Raw genomic sequence first — 10,151 nt, forward strand, 5'->3', positions numbered from 1 at the left:
TGCCCTATCCTATCGTATACGCTCGCTACGATATACGGTGCGATGCGGTAACTTGGGCCGACCCGCATATGCCGCTTCTTTTTATTGCAGTTCGTGGATGCTCGCATATGTGGCTAAATGGGCCCAAGTTCGCGGCACCACGGATGGCCCACTCCCGCTTGCACCGTGAGCGCGGCCCTCCCATTGGCCACACTCAGCCCACAGAGGATATATTTCCTTTTTTGTTTATACCTCTTTCTAGGCGAGTTCCTTCCTTATTGCATATCTCCAACAGACGACCATAATAATCACCTCCGCGGAGCAAAAATGATTTTTTCCCAACGGGCGACGCAAACAAGAGCTCCAACAATAATAGCGCGTGGTAAATAGCTTTCAACGCGTGGGATATTTTGCACACGCGGCACCGAGCACGGTAAAGGAAGAGACATCGCGCGAAAGCCAACCGCCATTCTGATTCCACTCGCGCTCTTGATTTCGCCCCTATCGCGTCGGCTTCAGGGATTTACCGACGATAGACGGCCGCTCCCCCCTTCCCACCCACCCACACCGAATTTCGCTGCCAACGGCACCGATGGTTCCGTTCTGTCGGCCTCATCCTTCCCCGCCACTGCGACAACAAATCCTAGCACAGTTGATAGAACATTTCAATGTGATGTAGTGTTGATGATGAGACATACATGTCATATATGAATGTTGGTTCCAATTACTCGCAAGAGTATGCGTCTCAACAAGTTGATGAGGATGGTGAGGGTTTGCGCGATGCCCCGAGGGGAAGGTCGGCCAACTACACCGCCATTTGTTCCTATGAAGAACAAGAAGGGCAAGTTGGTTGAAGGGAAGCCATTTGTTTTGCACCATTGTTGGTCCGAGCTAAAAAAAAATGAAGAGAAATGGAGGAACTGTGGTGGATTGGAAGTGCCAATGAAAACAAGAAAAGCAATCAAGAAAACCACAGAAAGTGCCATTGGACTTGAAGATTCATCATCAAGTGAAGAAAATTCCTAACTCGGTTTTGCATTGGAGGCTTTGGTGGCTATGGAGGAATGGGTGGCATGGGAGCTCATGACGCAGACCGACAGAGGCATGTGCAGCGGACAGGACTGACAGCTCTCTGCCCGAGCTGTCACACCATCATCACGAGCGTCAGCGCACCGCCCGTGGCCATTCATTGGCCACACGCACTACCCACCTGCTCGTCGCTCGCGTGCCTCCATCCGATTGAGCCCGGGAACGCTCTTGGGTGGTGCTCGGCCGAGCCATTGAGACCACCTCCGGAGGTATATAAGCCGGAGTTCAACAAAAGGCAGTGAGACTTTTCCTTTCGGTGAGCCAAAGGCAATAAAAGACAAGAGAGATCAACATGTAGGGTTCGTTTGAGCTAGGACACGCTAGAGTATGGCACGTGAGAGAGAGGATAGTGAGAGCTTAAGCCTTGTTCTTGACAACGTCAAAAGCCAAGATTGAGTGGGAGAGAGGGAAGGAAAAGAAAGAGGAAGACCGGAAGGAGTAGGAGCTGATCAAAGCGTCCTACCTGCACTTGAGAGTTCATCATCTTGTGTATCTTGTGCATCCGAGATAATTCACCAAACCAGGACGTAGGGCTGTTAGCCGAAGGGCGGCCTAAACCTGGGTAAAAAATGATCGTGCGTGCTTTGTGTATGTTCTTGCTCCGCCTGGGAATGATCCTAAGGCGGCGTTGAGGCCGAAACACCTTCGTGCCCACTAACCAACAAAAAATGGGGGTTTGTTCATCCCCGGTCTCCACGTAGGTGAGACGCGACACATGCTGGCCTGGCCGAGCCCGAGCGCGCTCGTGAAGCTCTCTTCATCGTGCTGCTGCACACGAGCTGCCGACGACCACGCCACCCCCAGCTCAGTTCGCCCCTCCGTCCGCCGGAGGCACCACAGACGAGCCCGAATCTGGCCTACCCGGACCCAAACGTGCGCCACCACAAGCCACCGTGCCGCCCCCGATCAAGTAGCCACGCCTCCGTCTCGAAGCCACCCGTCGCTGCTCCGCCCGGGAGGGCGCGCCGCAGCTGGAACCACCGGCCGAGGAGACCCTCGTCTCTCCTCCAAGTGCGCGGGGAAGGGCCGGTGTGCCGCCGCCGGCACTGCGCAGGCTTTGCTCAGCGACCTGTACCGATGGCTGCGGCTAGGATGGAGGAGGAGAACCGGTGGCTGGAGTAGGGTTTTTCACCTATGCTGAACACAAGAACTTATGGAGAAATTAAATTTCGAAGATCAAACCGGCGTAACATTGCCTTTGGCTTGTTGTACTGAACTGGAGCAAAAATGCGCAACTGTCCATCTTCTTTGAACTTTGAGGAGTATCAGCTTGGTTCTATAACTATTTATCTACTCCTACCTTCATCTATTCGTCCTTGGACCTAATAGATTCTGGAAAATTTTGACCAGAATAGGACGAAAACATGAAGGAAAATACCAAGCTCATGAACCGGGGCGAGGATTCTCGTCAGCAATGGGGACCAGCCGTTTGCCTCGAGCGCTCCCGCAGGCTCTCGGGCGAACCCTAAAATCTCCCCCCGCCTAGGTCCCTCCCTCCTCCCCCCACCGCCGCCGGGTGGAGCCGCCGGGTAAAGCCCAGCCGGTGCTGGTGGTGGTGAACCTCCCTCTCCTCGCGCTTCTGGTCATAGGCGCGAGCGGCGTGACCGGAGGCGCAATCTTCCGCGCGGATCTCGGCGCATTCGAGGCTGGCTGGCGGCCTACGACCGGTGAGGTTCGTGCGTCTCGAGGCGGCCTGGGGGAGCGATGCAGACGTTGTCTCCGTGGGGGGGCGGAGGCTGGCGGCTCGTGTGTATCCCCGACGTGATCTGACCCGGCGACGGTCGGCCCTCCCGGCGACGGTGACTGGCGACGACGACGCAGACGCCTTGGTGCAGCAGGCAAGTATGGTGGGCGCGAGGGGTGCGGGTGGGCGGCCGTACCGGACGGATCTGGGCCAGGGGCGATCTGGGTATGGCTGTCCGGCTCCGCTTCGCACCTTCCCGGAGGTTGCCATGCCATCCCAGGGGGATCTGCTGGCATGCTGGGCCGGCGGCACATAGGGTTGTGTATGTCGGAGTGTCGTTCCCCTGCTGTCTACTGGCCTCGGCCATCATCGGGTGTGTCTCAAGTCCAGTCAAGGTGGTGCCTTTCGCTGCCGGTTGCAAGATCGAGGATGCCGGGGCGGCGACCATGGAAGGTGGGAACCTTGTGGGTTGGCGGCCGAGCCCAAGGTTCTGGTGCTGGCTGGGGCCATGGACAGGGGGTTGTCATGGTGCTTAGCGGGCTGTGTTTTTTGGGGGCGTGGTGGCTGCCACCTCGGTGGCATCCCTTGCCATGTTTGGGTGGCGGAGAAATCATGCCGAGAGGAAACTCTCGCCCTGGATCTTCTAGGGCCACGACGGCGGCGTCCATGGACGTCGTTTCCTTATTGAAGGCGTCGTTGTGGCTTCTCCCTGCCCCCTTTCGTGCTCCGGGTGAAAACCCAGGATCCCCGGATCGGGCGGTGGCGGCACTCCGCTGTCGTGCTCTTCTTGAAGACTCCGTCCTGGAGCCCACAGCTCGCGGCTCTTCGATGGTTGTGTGGCGAAGGCGACTCTTCGTTTGGCAACCTTCGGCAAGGCTTGCTTCGTGCCCTCTCTGTGTTGAGCTACTTTGGCGCTTCTCTTCGGTTTGTGGGCAGCGTAGGTCGGTTCCCGGTGGTGGTTGGCTTCCGGTGGCGTTTCTGCGACGGAGAGGTTCTGTCGATGGCGTGAGTGTTCGTTGGCTCGCTCTTGGGTGAGCTCCGGCCCGAAACTATTGCTGTTGAGCCATCGTAGTCTTAGTAATGGCCGACCTTGTCGTTCGCGCTTCCGGTTGTAGCATCTTTGTTAGTTTGTATGGGTGTGTGGTTCGGGTTGTAAGCTGGGTTCGGTACTTTTTATGGTTTCGCCGTTGATGACTTCGTTAATTCAAAGTTGGGCGCCTTTTATCTAAAAAAAATCTCATGAACCAAATAAGTGAAAGTCATTTGCACATGAATGCAGCTAAGCAAGTGTTGATTGGCTGTCACCTGTGGTGAATCTGCGATTCTGTTATTCCGAAGACAGTGGAGCGTTGCGTCCCATTCTCTCTTTCCTCCATTTCCATTCCATCATCGCTTCTCCCTTGGCAGTCCGCACAAAGCAACAAAAGCCACAAACCCAAATCCAACCGCACGGGCAAAACCCCGCAACCTCCGCGCGCGTCGGTCTCCGGCCATGGACTCCTCCGGCTCCAATGTCGCCGGCGACGACGCCGCCCGGACGACAACGCCAAGCGACAGCGTCAACAGCCTCGGCCCGGTCTTCGAGGACACGCCACCGCGCCTCCGCTTCACCATCGGGCCATGCCCACACAAGTTCCCGCCCGCAGACGCTCCCGGCTTCATCTCCTCCATCGACGACGCGCTCGCCCGCCACGCCGGCGCCGACGCCCAAGTCGAGTCGCTCGAGATCTCCCTCGTCTTCGCCGCCCCTTACAAGATCTACCTCACCAGCCTCGGCACGTACGCCACGGAGCACCCGCACGCCGCGCTCATCAAGGCCCACCACATCCGCGCGTGGCTGCGCTACGGCATGGCCCGCGCCGCGAAATCCTTCGTGCTCGAGGTGCCGCCGCCATGCCCACCGCTACCGAAGAACGAGGCCATCGTCCTTGACCTGCCGGCCTCGGCTGCAGCGGTGACCATGGCGCTGACCCTGGGCAACGCCACCCTCAACCTCCCCGCGCCCGCCGAGGCCTCCTTCCACGCGCTCACCGACTTGCTGCTCAGCAACGCTCGGATCGCCGACGGGGACCGCCTCGGCGAGCTCCTCTCGTCCCCGTCCTTCCCTTGCCTCAAGAGGCTTCGGCTCCAGTACCTGCCGGGCCTCACGGAGCAGGAGCTCGCATTCGACGAGCTCGAGGAGCTGACCATCGTGACCGCGCGCGACCTGCAGTGCCTGGTGGTGCACGCGCAATGCATGCGCACGCTCTGCGTCACTGACTGCCCCAGCCTCGAGTCCGCCAACGGGGAGCTGGCCATCGTCGCGCCGGCGCTCCAGGCACTCACCTGCGCCAATATCTGCAGCTTCCAGCCTGGTTTGCAGTTCAGCGCGCGGTCCGTTCGGGAGATCGGGGAGCTTCCCCTGTGGACGCACGGGCACCAGAACGAGGCCAGCCGCAACCAGGCCTCCATATACATCTTGAAGCACTGCGGCGACGCCTTACACCGCCTTCACCTGCACCTGCATGTCCCGCTGGTAATTAAGCTTCACGTCCATGCTCCATCAAACCTGCACCTCCATATCATAACCAAGCTAGCCTCTAAATGTTCAATGCAATCTTATTATATATGCTGGTTAAGAGTTAGCTGAACTTTACCTAATCTATGAGTTATGAGTCCCAATCATCTTATTATGATCGTAACTAAGTTGGCTAAGAAATGCTGAGAAGCTTATCCAATTCACTTCGCTAAAAAAATTAGATCATCAAAAATTATTCTGACTTCTGACAAATTAGCTTTCGTGTAACAGAATTTGCCGTTCTGCCTAGCTTGTTGGCGAGATCACCTTAGATTGTTGACATTCTTGGCTAGTACGATCCGCCTTTCAGATGCATGCTAAATGAAGCAACATTTCAATGCTTAGTGCAGTTATAATTATATTCATCTTATTATGTTCATATACATGTTGGTCGAGACTATTCTGAAATTTATCAAATTCTGTTTCGCTGATTGGTACATCACCTTATAGCATTCTTCTCACTTCTGACATTGTGAGTACAATCTGCCATTCAATCTGACATAGTTATTTGGTTAAGAAAACTGAGAAGTTTATCTGATTCACACTTCACCAACTTTATAGATCATCATAAACTTCCTCTCTGACAAACGAGATTGTCGCGCAATATAATCTGTCATTCTGCCTAGCTTAAACTGTTATTTCCCTGTAATGCACGATTATCAATGTTCAGTGGTATTTTGCTATGGATTTCCTTTATTTTTTATGCTTTCCTTTTATTAATGTAGTGATTACCTGCCGAATACTGAAATATCCCTTATGTGGTAATATGATTGTACTGATTAGCTAAATGTCATATATAACGAAGCCTCTAAATGCAATCTTATTATGCTCATAGCTATGCTGTTAAAGAGTTATCTGGACTTTACCTAATCTATTTCGCCGACCGCCTTATAGTATTCTGGCTTCTGACATTGTCTAGTATAGTACAATCTGACATTCAAATGCATGCTAACATCTAGATGTTCAATGCAGTTATAAGTTGAAATCATCTTACTATGACCACAGTTAAGTTGGTTAAGAATATTAGTAAGAAGTTTATGTAATTAACCTCACAAATTTTATAGATCATCATAAATTGTTCTGGCTTCTGACAAACTAGATTGTTGTGTATAATATAATCTTCCGCTGTACCTAGCTTGAACTGTTACTTCACTATAATGCACGATTTATCAATGTTCAGTGATATATAGAATTATCTTCCTTTTTTCTGTTTTCCTTTATTAATGCCAGATACTAAAATATCCCTTACGTGGTATATGACTGTACTGATTAGCTGCCGAATACTGAAATGTCCGTTATGCAGTCCATGAGGGATTACCTGGACTCAGGTATTGTGGATTTTAAGAGCATACTGGTGGAAGAGATACCAAAGCTACCTAACATCACTGCTCTGACGATCACTATCTCAACATGGAGCGGGCATTCCTATGCTGCCAGTTTGGCAAGACTCATTGCACAGTGCGTCAATCTTGAAGAACTTCACATTGACGTGAGGAGAGACTCCGCCAAGGTGAGTTCCTCTAATACTCAAAAAAACCAGCTAAACATGCTTGCAGGTTACTAATTCAGCAGAATACAAATTGTGTTGTTAATTGGTATGCAATTTACATTTCATTTTTTCCCTTTATCTGATGGATTAATCACTCTCCGTTTGGTGAACTGAAACAGCCTGCATGCTCCGATGAAGCCTGCATCTGTAACAAGGAAGGCGGGTGGGAGAACCAGGACTTCTCACTGGAGCGCCTCCGAAACTTGGACATCGCCGGGGTCCAGGGACTGGACTACGAGGACCGCCTCCTTCAGATGATGCTAGCGGGCGCCCCAGCTATCAAGAAGTTCAAGTTGCCTCCCTCGTTAGGGCAGGCATACGAAACGTTCCTTCCTGCTAACTCCAGGGGACGTTGGATCACTTGTGGCGATGGTGTCTACAGGTGGACGCCCAACGAGTAGATGCGAGACCAGTTCAGTTGTGATATGGAAGCCTGAATGTCTTCGTCTTCTTTTGGATACGGCAGATCGAGGTTGAGAAATTTTCGTCCACTACTTGAAGTTCATATGTTACTTCGTCTGCTCATGCGTGCACTCTAAAGCCTAAATGTTGTTGGATGCAGCCACTCTAGTGTATGATGTACTAGCTGCTATATTTCGTAGGCTGCCGTGCGATTTAGCTGGGGATAGTGCAGTACATGAACAAGCACTTCTGTGGAATTAATCCAAGTTTTTTCACAGATGATGAAATGCACAACTTATGAGACTGAATTTGCAGGACAGCTCATGTTGGATTTAGTAGAATCTATATTACTGCATTCAGCTTGATCGGACCTGGACTTTAGTATGCTACCCTCCGCTCTGAGAACTTCCATGTTGGCAGAAACGCTACAGGAAAATCTGACAACAACAACAGAAACGCTACAGGATCCCATTACTTAAAAGTGGCGCATGCCAAACAAGGACGAAATAAAGTTACTAGAAGGTAATCAACAAGAAGCAATACCGCCAATCCAGCGCACTATGTGGCCACTTTTTTCACATGTGCAGAACACTCTGGGAAGTGTTGACCAGTTCTAAGAACAGAGCATCTGATTCGTAGAGAAGAGGAGGAAAACGTGAAGGAAAATCCTGGGACAATGTTTTTCACAGACCAAGCTCATGAACCAAAAATGTGATAATCATTTGCACATGAACACAGTTCTAAGAACAATCCAAGCCAACCATTGGATGCTATTTTTAGGCTGTCTAAATCCCCATACGGAAAGGCGGGAAAGAGGGGACTGTCCTCGCCTTATTTCGCGGTGAGGACCATAATAACCATAACCAAATACTCGTGCCCCCATAGTTCTCTCTGTCATTCTCTGTTGCCGTATTGCAAAACACAGGCTGGGTCTCGGCTTCCTTGAAGAATGCTTCCTCGCCTTCATTTCTTCGTCCCTCAACCATCCACATGGCTCATAGAGGAGGAAGCCACAAAGAGGCAGAAGCACGTCGTAGCATGTAGTCAACGCTGTAAACCAATCATCTTTCCTGCAGCTGCTGTCACGCCAAGATGCCTGACGGGATGGAGAAAGGCACCGTCCTGATGAACCGGTACGAGCTCGGCCGCATCCTGGGACATGGAACTTTTGCAAAGGTGTATCATGCTAGGAGCCTCATGACCGATCACCACAGTGTCGCCATCAAGGTCATCGACAAGGAAAAAGTGTTGCGTGTCGGCATGATCGAGCAGATCAAGCGGGAGATCTCTATCATGCGGCTCGTCCGCCACCCCAACGTCGTCCAGCTGCACGAGGTGATGGCCAGCAAGACCAAGATATACTTTGTCATGGAATATGTCCGTGGAGGTGAGCTCTTCAGCAGGGTCGCCAAAGGCCGGCTCAAGGAGGATGTGGCGAGAAAGTACTTCCAGCAGGTGATCGGGGCCATCGATTTCTGCCACAGCCGTGGTGTGTACCACCGGGACCTCAAGCTGGAGAACCTACTCGTTGACGACACCGACAACGTCAAGGTTTCAGACTTTGGGCTCAGCGCCGTGAGGGAGTCTCAGAGGCCAGATGGGCTGCTGCACACAACATGCGGCACGCCTTCGTACGTCGCCCCAGAGATCATCGACAACAAGGGCTACGATGGCGCCAAGGCAGATGTGTGGTCTTGTGGAATCATACTGTTTGTTCTGCTCGCGGGCTACCTTCCATTCTACGATTCCAACCTGATGGAGATGTACAGGAAGATAGGCAAAGGTGAATACAAGACCCCTCACTGGTTCAGCGATGAGGTCCGCAAGCTTCTGGCAACACTTCTTGATCCAAACCCGGAGACCCGCATCACCATCGAGAAGCTAATCGACCATCCGTGGTTCAGGAAGGAGTATAAACCAGCGGTGATGCCGGCACAGCCACACAGCCCAAACAGCTTGAAAGACGTGCAGGTTGCTTTCAGCACCGACCACGAAGATAGCAAGTGTGAGAAGGCAGAACAATCATCAAGCCCCATGAAGCCAGCAAGCTTGAACGCGTTTGACATCATCTCCCTCTCCCATGGATTTGATCTTTCGGGCCTGCTGGAGATGGAGCAAAAGCAGAAGGTGCATGAGCTCTTCATAACAAAGAAGCCAGCGTCAGCAATTGTATCCAAGCTGGAGGAGATTGCTGAGACAGAGCACTTCAATGTGAAGAAGCAAGACGGGGTAGTGAAGCTGCAGGGGTCCAAGGAAGGGAGGAAGGGGCAACTCACCATCGACGCGGAGATATTTGAGGTCGCGTCATCCTGCTACGTCCTCGAGGTGACCAAGGCAGCAGGGGACACCTTAGAGTACCAATCATTCTGCAACAAGGACCTAAGGCCTTCCCTCAAGGACATATGCTGGACCTCGCCGTCAGAGGATCAGCTCCAATCTGTATCCGAGTAGCCATCTCTAACTCCTGTAAATTCATCACAAAACACTAGTATAGGTGGCCAGCCCATATGAAATGACATTAAAACATTTTAGCAAGCTTACTGGTATTTCTTGTTTGAAGATGTATCTATAATGTCTTCTTATGTGTAGTAGACTAGGCACCTTTTTTTTCGTTAATACTATAGGATCACGACTTGACGATATTTTCTTTGAACAACATCACGCCTTCAGTGTGTGCTCGCAGATGGGAAATATACTAATATCAAGGTGATATTAAGTACATTAGACATCTACAACAACACAATGTCAAGAGTTATGCTAGATTGAGGGTGCACACATCAAGTTACTACAAAAAAAAGGAGATGGCCCTTCATGTCATGTCTGAGCATCGCAGTTGACAACACTCGGATTGCGAGTAATGTTATCCACAAACAACATCTCGAGGAAGATAA

The 10,151-nt window shown here is 51.8% G+C and overlaps 3 protein-coding genes across 3 annotated transcripts; all 3 read left to right on the forward strand.

Moving 5' to 3' along the window:
• Positions 1 to 4,244: 4,244 nt before the first annotated feature.
• Positions 4,245 to 5,377, forward strand: LOC139832397 (uncharacterized). Its single transcript, XM_071822147.1, has 2 exons — positions 4,245 to 5,267; positions 5,372 to 5,377. Exons 1-2 carry the CDS (start codon positions 4,245 to 4,247, stop codon positions 5,375 to 5,377), a joined length of 1,029 nt encoding a protein of 342 aa, XP_071678248.1.
• A 1,173-nt stretch (positions 5,378 to 6,550) lies between these two features.
• On the forward strand, positions 6,551 to 7,486 carry LOC127343164 (uncharacterized). The gene is made up of 2 exons (XM_051369315.2): positions 6,551 to 6,819; positions 6,978 to 7,486. The coding sequence occupies exons 1-2, from the start codon at positions 6,598 to 6,600 to the stop codon at positions 7,257 to 7,259; spliced, it is 504 nt and encodes a 167-aa protein (XP_051225275.1). The 5' UTR covers positions 6,551 to 6,597; the 3' UTR covers positions 7,260 to 7,486.
• Positions 7,487 to 8,080: 594 nt separating this feature from the next.
• Positions 8,081 to 9,916, forward strand: LOC127296009 (CBL-interacting protein kinase 5-like). Its single transcript, XM_051326031.2, has one exon. It carries the CDS (start codon positions 8,353 to 8,355, stop codon positions 9,709 to 9,711), a length of 1,359 nt encoding a protein of 452 aa, XP_051181991.1. The 5' UTR covers positions 8,081 to 8,352; the 3' UTR covers positions 9,712 to 9,916.
• Positions 9,917 to 10,151: the final 235 nt, after the last annotated feature.

The sequence above is a fragment of the Lolium perenne genome, chromosome 1 (assembly GCF_019359855.2).
Source record: "Lolium perenne isolate Kyuss_39 chromosome 1, Kyuss_2.0, whole genome shotgun sequence".
NCBI classification, from domain to species: domain Eukaryota; kingdom Viridiplantae; phylum Streptophyta; class Magnoliopsida; order Poales; family Poaceae; genus Lolium; species Lolium perenne.